The 14,617-nt window shown below is 55.8% G+C and overlaps 1 protein-coding gene across 1 annotated transcript; it reads left to right on the forward strand.

The window, feature by feature from the left end:
- On the forward strand, nt 1-8,912 carry TMEM200B (transmembrane protein 200B). Its single transcript, XM_053964878.1, has 2 exons — nt 1-120; nt 7,148-8,912. The coding sequence occupies exon 2, from the start codon at nt 7,171-7,173 to the stop codon at nt 8,461-8,463; it is 1,293 nt and encodes a 430-aa protein (XP_053820853.1). The 5' UTR covers nt 1-120; nt 7,148-7,170; the 3' UTR covers nt 8,464-8,912.
- Nucleotides 8,913-14,617: the final 5,705 nt, after the last annotated feature.

Raw genomic sequence — 14,617 nt, forward strand, 5'->3', positions numbered from 1 at the left:
AGCCGGGAGCCGGGATCCCACCGCCCCATGGCCCCGGCCGCGGCGGCGGAGCCCAGCGCCCGCCGCCCCCGGGGCACCGGCCCTGGCCCCGGCGGGAGGCGCACGGCTCGGCGGCCGCCGGTGAGTGCGGGCACGGGGGGACGGCGGGGGGGACACGGGCACGGACACGCGGCACCGGCCGTGCGCATCCACATCCACATCCACATCCACATCCACATCCACATCCACATCCACCTCGGGCACACGGAACCCGGGCGGGATGCGCGGGACGCTGAGCACCCCCGGACGCCCGTGGGCAGGCACCGGGCACCCACAGGCAGGCACTGAGCACCCCCGGACACCCGTGGGCAGACACCGGGCACCCACAGGCAGGCACTGAGCACCCCCGGACACCCGTGGGCAGGCACCGGGCACCCACAGGCTCTGCGCACTGGGGGGCACCAGGCACCCACGGACACGATGTACCCACAGGTACACATCTGCTCCCACAGACACCGAGCGCGCACAGGGACACCCAGACACGCACACGGACACGCACCACACACGCACAGCCAGCTGTGCACAGATGTGCACGCACACTCTTGTGCAAGCACACACAGAGGCACACACATCTTCACACAGCCAAAACCCGGGAGCTGAGCAGATCTGCCCAATCCCAGCACTTTTTGCAATTCCCGAGGCTCCTGGCAGAGGATTGGGGTGAGGAGTAGCCCCGCAGCTGATCCCCACGCAGGGTTTGAAGTAGACACTCGAGAGAGAAGTGGGTGGAAATTATCCCAGTAGGTCCTGGAGTTTGGGATCGAGAGGGCCTGTGTGCACAAGGGGCTGAGCTTTATAGCATGGAGGGGTCAGAGACCGCAGCCAGACCCACTCTGTCTCACCTCTAGGTGGGTTTGGATCCTTGCTCATGAAATCAGCGAGATGTGTCTTTTGCAGGGTAAAGAGCAGGGGAGATGGGGGTTAAAAAGCTGGGAGTTAAGAGTGATACCAGCTGGGAAAACAGCTGGGAACTTCATTGCTCGCAGGCCGAGTGGGATGTGGGCCTGTGGAGCGGGAGATGGGATCTGTGTGTCTGTACCCCCTGGATAACTTGGGGAGCAGGGAGGTAGCCTCTGGACTCCATCCTTCCATCCCATCCCCTCCCTCCATGCTGGCAGGGATTTTTTCAAAGAAGCAGCAGAAGGCAGAATTTCTGCCAAATTCAGAAAGAGTTTGGTCCTAATTCCCTGGAAATCTCAGCCTATGGATTTTTCTTTTACTCTCCTTCCTTTTCTCTTGGCTGTGAGGATTTGCAAGGTGCTTGGCCACAGCCTGCATCCTTGGGTGCCCTGCCACCCCATACCACTTCCCAGAGGCAAGAATTCTCCCAGGAAATCCCCCTGAGCCCCTCACTCTTCCCCCTCCTCCAAGTGAGCAAAGAGCTCTCTCCATTTAAATTTAGTCTGCATTATCTTGAATTTGGATTTATTAATTATTTGCATCTGGTCCCTATCAAAAAAGTTGAGCAATGCAGATGTCCTGATTTCAGCACTGACTTGAGGGAGAAACACCAAATTTGTGGATTTTCATTGTCTCCTTAAACAATGGCCTGTCAGAAGCAGCCAGGAATTACAATCACGCTCCCATCGCAGGGGTCTGACATGTCAGAGTTAAGCAACATCCAAGTTGCGTGAGCTCCTCGCCATGGATGACTGCGGCTCATTTCCCAGCCGTGGAGATTAGTCTAATTAGCAGAGCAAATCTGGGTAAGGCAAGCTCTGATAATTAGTAATCAGTGGGATGTTTCCACACACTTTCTTTTGCCTGAGGGTTAGAGAGGCGTTCAGAGCATGGCCCCATTTTTTAGGAGCAGGGAGGAGTTTGGGGAAGTCAAGGTGAATGGAGCTGGAGCTACTGGTGGTACTGATGCCTCTCACTCCTCACGTCCCATTTGCCCATCAGGACCCTTCTGCCCGGGGTCAAGCACAGGGCGGAAAGCAAAAGGAGAGACCCGTGTGTCCCCAGATCACCCCAGCGCCATCTTCCCCTGGATCATACTGCAGGTGACAGTAGTGGCCTTGGTGGCTCCTGACCGCTGTCTGGGACGTGTGACCTGATGATGGGAGGCAGGCACGCTGCTTCTCCACAGCCCGGCCAGGTGTGGGGGTGATGCCCCTGTTGATAGTTGCTTGGTGCAGGTGGTTTTGTGTTAAACCCTCCTGATCCCATCCTTCCCCTGGGAAAACCAAGGTCTTCGTGTTGCGGAGAGGGGAATCGGGGGCACTTCTGACCTTTGGGTTGTCAATCCCAGGGTCTTCAGTGCTGCAGCAAAGGTGAAAATCTGTCACAACCCCAGTGAGACTCCCTGTCCGGGACCAGAAGGTGACTCCTGCTGGGAAGGGGATAATCCTTCCCATGCTGTGGTAATTAGCATTACTGAGTTTATGTGGAAGTTTCAATGAGGGAACTTAATTAATTGCGGTTGATTAATGTGTGTCCCCAGCTGGAGCCATGGATTTTGTCACCGCATTGGGAACGCTTGTGTCAGGTTCACACAGGGAGGTTTTATTCCTTGGGAATGAGCCCAGGGGAGGCTGGACTGGGAGCTGCCAGTGGATGCTGGGATGGTGACAGTTTGCTCCTGCTGGGAAACCCCCAGAAATGTCTGGCAGATTTTTCTCCTGTTCCCTCTCTCTGGAGCCCTTTATGTGTAGCCAAGGAGGGGAACTTGAGGTGAACTCAGAGAATTAGGGAAGGAGGAGGCACTGCACAGGTGGGATATGAGGGCTCAGACCACCCCGAGTAGCCAGCATGAGGGGTGCAGCATGCACTGGGATCACTGCTGCTCCCCTGCGGGCCTTGGCTTCAGTCTCCAGCAGCCAGGATGGGAGTGGGACAGGGAGGGAGCTGGTGCCTGGGTACTGCTCCTGTGGTCGCCTCCTGCCCCGTGCCGGGGGCGGCGTTGGAGGTTGGGCTGAAAAGGAGTTATTTTTAAGCAGCACATCTCAGTGCAGACTGTCATTCCCATTCTCCATACCTTCCCTGTGGGTGGGAGAACCGGGGGGGCTCCGGCAGCTCGACACAGCCTCATACCCAGAAGGTCTTGGCTGCCTGGATCCCCTTTCCTTGTGGAGAGGGATTTGGGGGGGAGCTCAGCCACCACGGGCTTGGGTGTCATAGGCTCCCCAGGGCTTGGATGAGGCAGAGGGGGCTGGGCTGTGCTCCCTGGTTTGGGGTCTCACCCATCACTGTGGCCTTTAGACACACTGCAGGCTTTGCTGGCTGATTCAGCAGCAAATTGCAAAATCAGTTTATTCCCAAAATGAGGAGAGCATCTTTAAAGTCACAGTACTTTAGGAAAAGAAAAAGAAAACAGAGGTGGTTTCTGTTTGTTGGGCATTTCTTGGGTGTTCATTACAGCCAGGGGTGCTCCTGTGCCAGCTCCCGGGGTGATGCCCTGCACAGGACCTACAGGATCCTGCATCCAGGGTGGGATCCTGGGTGCAGAATGGGATCATGCCCCGTGGTTGGGGAGCACAGCCTGGGATGAGGCATGGCAGCAATGGGAACACTCTCCCTAGGGAGATGCTGGATTCCCTTCTGTGTGGTGGATGCTGTCCTGCAGTGAAGCCCTTTCCAGGTGTGAGCCAAGGAAAAGAAAAAAGCTCCTGGAAGGATAACTGGCAAGAGGGATAAACCTCGAGGGGAAGGCCCTCAGAGCTGCCTGCACTTGGCCCTTCTCCATATGGCATTTCTGCATCTCCAGCCCATCACTGAGCTGGGTGGCACCTCCTGTGGCACAGGACTGGAGTGGCACTTCCAGACACCATTACAGCCTCTCTTCCCTCAGCCAGAGGGAGATTTGGAGGCCATTTCTGCTTCTTGATAGCCTTTGATGTTGGAAATTCAAGCTGGCAGTGTGGTCGTGGTAGGGGCAGAGCATCCCAGGGACACCCAGGGGCTGTGAGGATCTGCCTGCAGGAGGGACCCTTCCCAAATTCTGCTTTACCACCACCCAGCTCTGCTGCTGTCAGATGCATTGGGATTTAGTGTCAAATTTTAGGAGAATCAATCTGCGAAGGCGGCCAGAGAGGATTGAGGTGGGAGGGTGGAGCCAGCAATGTGCCTTCGTGATGGGAGGGATTAGAGAAATATTTGGGTTTATTTTAATGTCAGGCTTATTGCGAGGATTGGGAGCTTAACCTGGCAGCAGAGCAGCGCTGATCCCGCTCCAGTACGACATTTACAGTTCCATGCTGTCATTCCTTCCCGCCGGGAATGGAAACCTCAGAGCTGGTCCTGGTGAGCCACAAATGCCTCCGGGCTGGACGGAGGTGGCCAGGAATGCCGAGCCACTGCCTGTCCCCAGCATGGGACCGGGCTGTCCCCGAGCCCCGTTCCTGTGCTCTGAGCTGTGTCTGACGCCGCTGCTCTAACGTGGGATTCATCCATTCTCGGGAGCATCAGCGGCTGCAGGGTGCAGGAGGGAATGGTGGTGCTGGGTCTTGTATTTTTTTAATTTATTTTTTCTAAAAGGGTTATATAACCTTGGGGATTCTATTAATAAAAATAATGGTTTTGAACTCTGGGAACAGCCAGCCAGCAATGAGCAAGGAAATGCTCCAAGTTCAGAACACGGCAGCGGGCACATTAGGGACAGGCACTCTGGGCAGGAATAGTGGCCAAGGCTACAGAGGGTATTCCCCACCTGCAGCCAGATGGGTGGCATCTGCCTGTCCCTCCTGCCAGCACCTCTGTCCCTGTGCCCAGGGAAAAGGAGAGGAGGTGGGAAGGGGATTGTTCCAGCCCCAGTGTGGTCTGGACCCTGTGGATGTGGGGTGGGTGGGCACCTCTCATCCTCCTGTACCCATTCCCAAGCAGCCTGAGATGAATCCCAGACTGTATCCAGAGCAAAAGTGTGGCAAGAGCAGCCTGGTGCAGCCCAGGTGAACATCACCTAGACCCAAAGCATGGTCCTGGGTGGGATCCAAAGGATGCCTGGTCCTCACAGGCAGGATTTGGGAGGTGCTCACGGTCCTCACAGGCATGACCCCAGTGAAGCTTGTTCTCCCCATGAGATGCTCTTTGTCCCCACAGGTGGGACACCAGGGATGCTCCTGGTCCCTGTGGACATTGGTCTTGATTCCACAGCGGGGGTTAGAGAGGAACTGGGGTTAAGGAGGCATGGCTGAGGCTCCAGAATAAAACAGGAGGTGCGTGGTGTGTGTCCAGTGTGAGCTTGGGGTCGTGAGCTGTGGGGGTCATGTTCCCCCCAGTCAGTGTCCAAGAGCTTTCTCTTGCAATGTAGAGGGTCGTTCTCTTCTGAATCCCTAAGTAGCCAGCAAGGCATTTAAAGGGTTTGCTATAAAAATTAAGAGAGTTTGAAGCAAAGATGGCAATTAGAGAAAATTGAGACATAACTTTAATCAGGGCATTTGGAGGCAAAAAGCCCACAGTCTTTGGGATGTGTTCAAGTGTTCAGTAGTTTCCCTTTAATACCAAAATATTTAAAGCCTCATTTTTCAGGATGAACATTACCTTGGGTTTATTGTGTTTCTCCCTTTGCCATGTGGGATTATCAACTTATTTTTCAGAAAGCCTTAACACTCCACTCAGCAGTGGCCTGGGGTTTGGTCTAGTTTGTTTGGGACTTTATTTCTTTTCCCCTTTAAATCTCCCTTACTCGAGTTGTCACAGCTTGACAGCCTTGTGCCAGGAACAAGCTGTCATCCTGGATCTCGTATCTTTAATTCCTTCCCTCTGATGCTAATAACACCTTTAAGATGATTAACCGGGGGGAAAAAAAGTAATATTTTTCTGCTGTTTGGATGCTGGTCACTGGATCTCAGCACTTCATTCATCTTGGGGAGTGAAATTGTAGTGATCACCCCTCTCCTCCTGCAGGGCTCTCCCTGCATTTTGTTTCTGGATTTGATTTGCTGAATATCCATGATTGTGTTGTCCAAATGCTTTTCTTGGCAGTTTAAGATGCTGTGGGGTAACAAGCTCCCTCCCACAGCATCCCTTGGCTGGGGGCCAGCCTGCAGCTCTCCCTGCTCACATCCCCTTTGGGAAGGGCCTGGGCAGCATTTCCATGCTGGCAGTGCTGGGAGACACAGGAGAGTGCACGGACACCCCATCCTGCCCCAGCCCCGCTGCCAGCCATGGCTGGGCACGCAGCACCACTCTGTGAGGACATGGATTCCTGTCAGCATGAGCTTATTTATGTTTTTAAAGATGATTTTGGTCTGGGACTTGTTCAAGGCCTGTTTTAGCTTCCCAGGGTTCCACTTATCCCAGGCACAATGGTGCCTGCCCAGCTGATGCTTCCTGCCAGTCTGGTCACCCGCTGTGTTGGGCAGCAGCTTCCACACCTTTTTGCTCATCTAGGAAATAAAGTTCTGGATAAAATGACACACCATGCACTGTAAATCCCTAGATGTGGAGTTTTATGTCGGTGTGTGTGAGGGTAGGATCCTGGGGATGCACTGAGCAGGTCAGAAGAAATAAGAGACAGCAGAAAATTGGGGAAAACACCTCTTTTAGCTTAAATTCTCCATGGATTGGTGGGTCCTGCCGTCTAGAGAGTGCCTTGATGTTGGTTTAGGTTTTTAGGTCCTGCTTGGATCATCACTCACAGGGCTCTAGGTGGTGTGGCTATGTCAGACCTTTCATTTGAGTTTCCAGGTGCCTCAGTTTCCCCAGCAGATGAATAAATAGCCCCTTCCCTCACTGCTGTTGTGGTAGACTGGGGGTGGCACCTTCTGCAGGTGTTGCAGGACTGAGGCGACCCAGGACAGGTCCCTTAGGCTGCGATGCCAGCGATGGCTCTGTGCTGGGTGTGGCACAGCAGGGTCCCAGCTGTCCTCGCTTCCTGCGCAGCTCAGGGGTTTTAGAGGGGTGAGTTTGGGAGCTTTGGGAGCGTGGTTGGAAGGGGTGCCTCAGCCCTTCACTCCTGAGTGGGGAGAGAGAAGTGACTTGAGGAAAGAGGGGAGCAGTTGGGCAGAGCGAAGCTGCTTGTCCCTGCCTGGTGTAGCCTGTGGGCTCGGTGTCCTTGTGCCCCGGCATCCCCGTGCTCTCAGTGTCCCTGTGGAGCCCACGCTCCAGCATCCTGGGCACAAGGATCCCCAGTGATGCCTGCTCACCTTTTTCTCCTCCCATCGTGCAGGAATTGCGGCTGAGCCAGAGACGATGACTGCAGAGAGCACCGAATCCAACGTGCCTATGCGGGAACCCGAGCACGGAGGGCCCAAGGTGCCCGTGCCCCTCATCCCAGCGCGGCGCCAGGGCCGGCGCCTGCGGCGCAAGCCCCCGGCGGAGCCCTCGCCCAAAGGGCAGCTCCGCATGCGCTCGCCCGCGGGGGCCTTCGTTATGGTGGGCATCTCGGTGGTCCTGGTGGGCATGACCATTGCCGTGGTGGGCTACTGGCCTTACCGGGGATATGGGGGCACCGGGGCCAGCGCGGGGAACAGCAGTGCGGTGGGGGACACGAGGAGGGAGGTGGCGGCTGGGCGCCACATGCCCCACAGTGAGAAGCTGAAGCTGATCGGCCCTGTCATCATGGGCATTGGGCTCTTCATCTTCATCTGCGCCAACACGATGCTGTACGAGAACAGGGACATGGAGACCCGGCAGCTGATGCAGAAGGGGCTCTACAGCCTGGCAGTGGGCCTGCCCGAGGGGACCGGCCCCGAGGATGGGCACTGCCAGCATGGGGACAGCCAGCCCTTCCCCAAGGCCAATGCTGAGTGTTTGGAGGGCTGTTACCAGGTGGACCTGTCCTGTCAGCCCTGCCCCAGCCCTGGCAGCAAGTGGTCTGACTGCTACGGCCCCGGCCGGCTCCAGGCCATGGCCGAGTTCCTGCAGCACCCGGCGGCTTCCCCTGCGACCTCTCTCCGCAGCCTCCGCTCCACCGAGGTCAACCTGAGCCTCCCGTGCCACGCTGGAGCCGAGTCCCTCCTGTCCTCGGCTGTGGGGGCCTTGACGCTGCCCATAATCAAGCTCAACAACTGCTTGCTGGATGGGGCAGCACGGGGGGCCGATGGGAGGGCAGAGAGGGGCTCTGCTGAGCATCCCCCCAAAACACCACAGCTCTCCCGGGCTCCGCTTTCCATTGGTGACAGCACTGCACTCTGCAGCCAGGGTGGCCGTGGTGGTGGTGGCCACGTTGTCATCAGCGTGGATACCAGCTGTCCCGGTGCAGAGCCGCTGGTGGAGCTCAGCTCCGACGTGCACCTCCACACCCCGGGACACTCCAAATCCCTGGACCTTGGCCGGCCGGGGGTGCTGCTGGTGGCCCCCATCAAGGACCGTAAGAACCGGAGCTGGCCTCGGCTGGACCACGTCAGCCTTGTGGGCTACGCCAAACTGGAAAGTACTGGCGAGTCCTCAGACCAGCTGCTGGAGCCCAGCGAGCCCCCAAGCCGGGGCGAGCCCCTGCCCAGCTCCTGGGTGGTGGGGATGGAGCAGGGCACACGGGTCTGATGTTCCCAGCACCTTTGGGGACCGTAACATCCCAGTCCCTCATCCTGGCCCCCAGCACCCACCAGCAACCCCAAAACCCCACATCCAGGAGGGGTTTGGGGGCGGCATTTTTAAGCCAATGCCAAGAGGAAGGTCCTGACCCTCCGCTCCTGGGTGAGGACTCGCATAGGTGGGATGTCCTGCCGGCTGGATGCCCTTGGCCTTACAAGCCCTTCTCCTGGTGGCTTTTCCAGAGGAGTCCTCGCTTTGAGACCCCACACAAATGGTGGGATAGGGACATGGGGGCAGGTGAAGCCCCACCAGGCCCCACAGCACTTTATCTCAGCAGGGTTGGGGTGGGGAGATGCTTTGGGGGGTGATGTCCTCTTATCCAGCCTCAACCCACCAGAAAATTTGCTTAGCCAGAGCACGTCAGCCCAACGGGGCTATTAAATATTATCTGGATGCCATGTGGTGCTGCCTTGCCTCCTCCTCTGGCCTGGGATGCTTGGGAGGGGCAGTGCCTGCAGCAGTCTGTCCAGAGGGGCTGTGAGGCCTTGTGCCCCCACCCAGACTCCACTGAAGAAGGAATGCTCCATAACCAGCTGCTCAGCATTCATAGGATGAGGTGATAAGTACAAGGTTTGGGGTTTTTATGGAGAGAAGGGATGTAGAAGGTGCCCAGGGAGTTGCAGGCAGCGAGCCAGGTGCTGCTGCCCACCTGGGGTGCAGCAATTCTGCGAGCCTCTCAGTGGATCTGGGTTTGTTTGTGCTGGTTTTTGGTGGGATGGAGGATGCAGGTGGTGGGAGGAAGGATGTGAAGGGGCAGAGAGGTAGGGGAGTGTCAGTGCTGTTTTTGCCAGGTGCTGTTTGGTGCTGTTCTGTTACTTTGTGCCTGTTGGATGCAGAACAGGAGCTGTATGGGATGAGGCCAGAGAGGCAGCCTCAGCACTGGGATAGATTTCTGGAGAAAAGGGAGCTGGGGGTTCATCCCATCCCTTCTTACTCCCTCCAGCTCTCCCTTGGGCAGGAGGAGACCCGGGGTGCCAGGGCATGTGGAAGGATGGATTGGAGCGATGGGACAAGGACAGCTCTGCTCTCCAGCAACTCGGGAGGCTTTAAAATGGCTGTGGCAGCCTAGATGAGATCTTTGCCTTTTGCCTTTCCAAAACTGGGGCCTGTTGGGTGGCTGAAATCTCTTATCTGTATGAAGTGTTTGCGGGAGGGGTTATTCCTGTCTCTGCTTCTCCTTCTCTGGTCTGAAGTTAACACAGGGTGTCAGACCTTGCAAACTTTGGGAACCACATCCTTCTCCAGATCAAATTGTCTTTTCTTCCCCAGCCCCACCTTCTCCCAAAAAACTTCTCCCAAAGCACTCCCCACAGTGCTTTGATGGGGGGTGTTCTGCTTTACAGGGAAAAGCTGTCTGTTTCCAGTGCCAACCCTCCCAGAGAGCTTGGATGCAGCTTCCTCCGTGCAGGGACCGGAGATGGGACAGACAGCTGCGGTTTGGGCCCAGTTGCATCCCAAAGGATTCTCTGGGAGTGATACCAGCCCAAGCTCAGCTATTTATTTGGCTGCTTAATCTCAACATTATTCAGGCACTGATTCAATGCAATAAACAACAAGAAAAAGTCACCATTGGGGTCTGCCCTGGAGCAGCATCCCAGGGGAAGTGCCAGAAGGTTTTTGTCCAAAAATAACTTTTTACTTGGGCTTAACCATCTGCAGCCAGAGCTAATGCTGGGCCCTGAGCCATGCTTTGGGAACTGGCAGCAAGAAACTGAAGCCCAAAATGCCACAAGGAGCTGCACGAGAAGCTGCTGGGGGTGTTTTTTTTTAAATTTTTCCCCTTCAGTTTCTGGCTGAGGCTCAGTCTAACTGTGGGAAATGGCTGGATCACAGGGCAACCTGCCTGGACCATGTGCCTGCACCAGCATCATCCTCCTGCCCCATCCTCCTCCTGCCCTATCCTCCTTCCCAGCTCAGCAGCATCATCCAGGAGAGGCATTTCTGAGTCACACAGGGATCATTTCAAAACGCAAAGCAGCTTGATTAATTAATCTGGCAGGGTGAGAAGCCCTGTGCCTTCTCCAGGGAAGAGCAGCATCTGTGCATCCCTCATCTTCAGCTCCGTCTGTGGACACTGTTCCCAGAGTATTTGTGGGATATTAGCAGTGCTGGTTTCAGGGGATGGATGCCATGTATGCTGTCCTCACGGTGTTCTGGGAATGAACTGGGCAGGGTGAGGCGGGTTAGAAACAGAAATTAAAAGATCCTGTTGACTGCTTGGCTGCAGAGCTGTGAAGTGGAACAATCCTGGAAGCCCTGGAGATGTCACACTGCACAGCCTGTGAAGGGCAGTGCTTGGTAGTACCTTCTGTCCTACTCAGGAACAGGCTGGACACACTATGGACTAAATATCCAGCTGTCGTCACCCCCATGGTATCCCACCCCAGGAGGTGGCCACTGCAGGAGGAGATTCCTATCAACAGAAGGGGTATTTCATCATAAGCATCAGCAAAGAAAATCGGGGGTTTGTCCCCAACACCAACATGTCCAGGCTGAGGAGGGCTGAGCCCGGGGGTCCCTTGGACCAGAGGATGGAGGCCGGAGAGACCAAAGGCAATTGCAGTTATCCCCCACCAGCAAGAGACCTCTCAGCCGGTGCATGGCTACAGGACAGCTTAGTTTGGGCCAAGAATGGATAAAATTGGCAAAATGGATTGAGGGAACCACTACCACAGGCTGTGTGTGGGAGATATGCCCTGGGGAGGTGCAGACCCTGCCAGTGGTTGTGAGAGGGTCTCTCATGCCCAGGGACAGCCCAGTAGTGCCAGTGGGTCTCCAGATTTGCTGCTGGGACACCTCTGTCCCCAGAGAGCACAACACCCACAGCTGGGGACAATCACTCCCTGATATTGCTCAGCCGTTGGCTGGTTTGCAGCTCTTTCTCCTCTTCTTCCTCCACCTCCTCCTCCTCTCCCCACAGTGGGGAAGGTCACAGCCATGAATCTGCTTGGCTGGAGTGCCCTTCCTTAAGATTTAAGGTCTGTGGGAAGGCGAGGGCTCTGCTCCCAGTGTGCACTTGCAGTACAGCCAGGAGCGAGTGATCCCGGCTATAAATCTCCTGCCGAGGTGTCGGGAAGATGACGCGTAGGGGACAGTGTGACCTGTGCTGGGTGAGTGTGGCTTTTTTCCTCCATGGCTAAAGAGGACCGGTGGGATGGGTGCAGGTGTGCTCCCCAGGTCTGTAACACCCTGGCCCTTTTGGCAGGGGGCTCATTTCTGTTGCTTTATTTTAAAAAAGGGCAAGAGTGTGATACAAAATGCCTCTCTGAATGAATGAGCCAGCACTGAGCCAAAGGCACCCATCCTAGTGCTTCCCGGTACCCAGGGGAGCTGGAACGGGGCTGGAGCTGGGGTGGGGTTGGGAGTAGTTGCTTAATTTTTTTTTTTTTTTTTTCTGTGGGTTTGGGAGCATCCTGTATAGGTTTGCTGCCACCCAAGGCTCTGCACGTTAATCCTACTGTAGAAATGTGCTGAGCAATGTGGGATGATTGCCCTGGGGCTGGTCCTGAGTCAAAAGCCAGAGTTTCCTCAGTGTTGTCAGCGTCCACAGGATGTGTCCTGACAGCTGAGCACTGGCATGGGGCTGGAGCCCAAATCTCTGGGGCTTTGGCTTGGAGCCCATCAGGGACCACTGCCCATGCTGGGGGCAAAAAACAAAAGATACCCATGAATCTGCAGGAGTCTGCACTGGTGCTTCCCTGGGTGGTTGGGGACGGAGCAGGGGTGAATCTAAGGCCATTGACCCAGCTGCTGCAGGACCTGAGGTGATTCCCCACCTGGTTTTGGCTATTCTTTTGTGCCTCAGTTTCCCCAGTGATGGAACTCAGAGCTGAGCTCAGTGTGTCCAACCTGGCCCATTGCCAACATAATTCCTCCCCTTTCAATCCTGTTTATCTCAGACCCTTGTCTCTCCCAGCTGGAAGGGATGGAGTCACCCCGCTGCTGCCTGGCTCCCGCAGCAATTCCCCCTGGAGCCCTGAGGGCAGCCCTGATACTCCAGGAACACGACTGGCTGCTGAGCCCCAAAACCAGGAGGAACAGCCTAAAAATAGCCTGGGCTGGAATAAGCTGTGACTTAGTGGGAACTTCTCCTGATGTGACAGCTGCTTCTCCAGGTTGAGTTCTGAGATGGAGACATGAGGAAGGACCAGGGATGGGTGATGAAGGAAAGCAGCTTTTGTGGTTTCTTGCCACAGGATGGGACCTCCAAGACAGTCATTGCCTTTGGTGTGGAATCTGGGGCCTGGGGTGGGAGTAGGGCCACCCAGGAGCGCAGACTTGGCCCGCTGGGAGCTGCTGCTTCCTGCGCAGCTGGGACAAGGGCTTGGGGTATTGATTTATTTGCATCTGGATTGCCATGGTATTTGTTTGCCTATTTTCCCAAGCTGGTAGCCAGGCAAAACGCCACAAGCAACATTACCACACCCCCTCCTGCTCTTGCTGTGAGGTGGATAAAGGCACCCTGAGCTTGGGACACTCACCCAGAGGGGCTTTGGGGAGCTTTAAGGAAAAGCCTTTCCAGTCTCCTGGGACGGCCCCAGACTGCTGAGCATTGAGGTGGGTGTTTGCTGTCTCTGTGCTTGTACCCTGGGAAAATAAGATGAGGACACTTTTTCCCTGGGCATTGTGGGTGGGGTTCCAGCGTCCCCTGTGCTGGAGTGTCCCTTCACTAGCAATGGCAACACTCCTGCCCAGCAAAGCACCATGGTTTGGGTGGATGGGCAATGTGGGACCATATCCCTGGTGCCACTGACGTCCCTGCAGTGTCCAGGACAGAGATGTGGAACCACATCCTTTGGGAACCATCAGCCCCATGTCCCCTCCTGCGGGAGTCTCAAGGCTGATGATGGTGGTTCTGCCAGGACACACTGGGACCCACAGGAGCTTGACAGAGCTTGGAGCTGCTCCCCAGGTGATGCTCAATAGGACCAAAAGTGGGAGCAGGTGATGATGTCTTGGCTGTTGAGCAGGGGACTGACATCCCAAAGTGCAGCTAAGCAAAGGGACTAAGCCATTTCTTGGCTGGCTGTCCGCAGACGTGATGTTTTTGGGGCTGTGCTTTGTAGCCAGCCATGCCCCCTCACACCAGTGCGGTCTGAAGGTGCTGGGACCTCCCCAAGCCCCAGCTCCCTGGAACAGGGCTGTTTTCAGCATGACCCTGCCAGGCTGGGGGCAGAAGCCTGGGAGGTAACAGGACCTGGCTCTGCTGCAGAGCTGAGTGAGTCATGCTGCTGTGACACTTACGGGAAAGCAGCTCCAGTGGTGGCAGGTTCCCAACTCTCCAGGGTCAGGTTCTGAGGCTCCTTGGTAATTTTGGCTTTACAGGACACTGAGATTTAGTACTTGGAAGCAAACTGTCCAGGGTCAGGGTGGAAGCAGTGATGGCTGTCTGGAGCAATGGGAATTCACATGCCACGTGCCACCCTTCTCTTTCTGCCTGTTAGGGAAACCGAGGCACAGGGAGGTACCACACCAGCCCCTGGGCTGCCCCTGCCCCCAGAGAAGCTCTTCCCAGCCGATTTCCAGTTAGCTGCCCTAACTGGGCTAGCTGCCCTAGCAGTTAGCTGCCCTAACTGGGCCATCTGGTTCTTGTTCTCTGTCAGGCCTACAGCCAAGATGCCCTGTCAGCTTTTTATGCCTTATTCCTGTCCCTCCTAAAGCTGCTGCAGCCAGAAAAAAAATTAGAAATTAGGACCAAAATATCGATGGATTTCACTCCAGTTGAGTCACACTTACTTAGAGTTGGGCAGCAGCTGCTGAGCACACGCCTCACCTGGGCTCACCACAAATTCTACAACTCAAAGGAAGGTTTTATATCAACTGATGCTTCTTTGGGGCAAACTGGAACTCTGGGAATTGCTTCTGGCCCTTCTGGGGGCTTTGGTCCCTCATGTGACCACAATGGGAACTGTTTAAAGGGTCTGAAGGCACCAAGAGTGCAGGGAAATGTTGGCCCAGGGCTGGGAGAGCTTTGGCACCATTGTAGCTACATTTAGGGGCTTTGGTTTAGGCTAGTAAAACCAAGTCACCACAAAGCCAGGCTAAGGAGAGAGACCTGGAGGAAGGTGAGAAGGAGGAAGAGAATTCAGTGCCAGGGAGAGAG

This window comes from Vidua chalybeata, chromosome 25 (assembly GCF_026979565.1).
Source record: "Vidua chalybeata isolate OUT-0048 chromosome 25, bVidCha1 merged haplotype, whole genome shotgun sequence".
Taxonomy (NCBI): domain Eukaryota; kingdom Metazoa; phylum Chordata; class Aves; order Passeriformes; family Viduidae; genus Vidua; species Vidua chalybeata.

Bases quoted from the DNA above. Each gene is read 5' to 3' on its own strand.
- TMEM200B (XM_053964878.1), top strand. From the start codon at position 7,171: ATGACTGCAGAGAGCACCGAATCCAACGTGCCTATGCGGGAACCCGAG.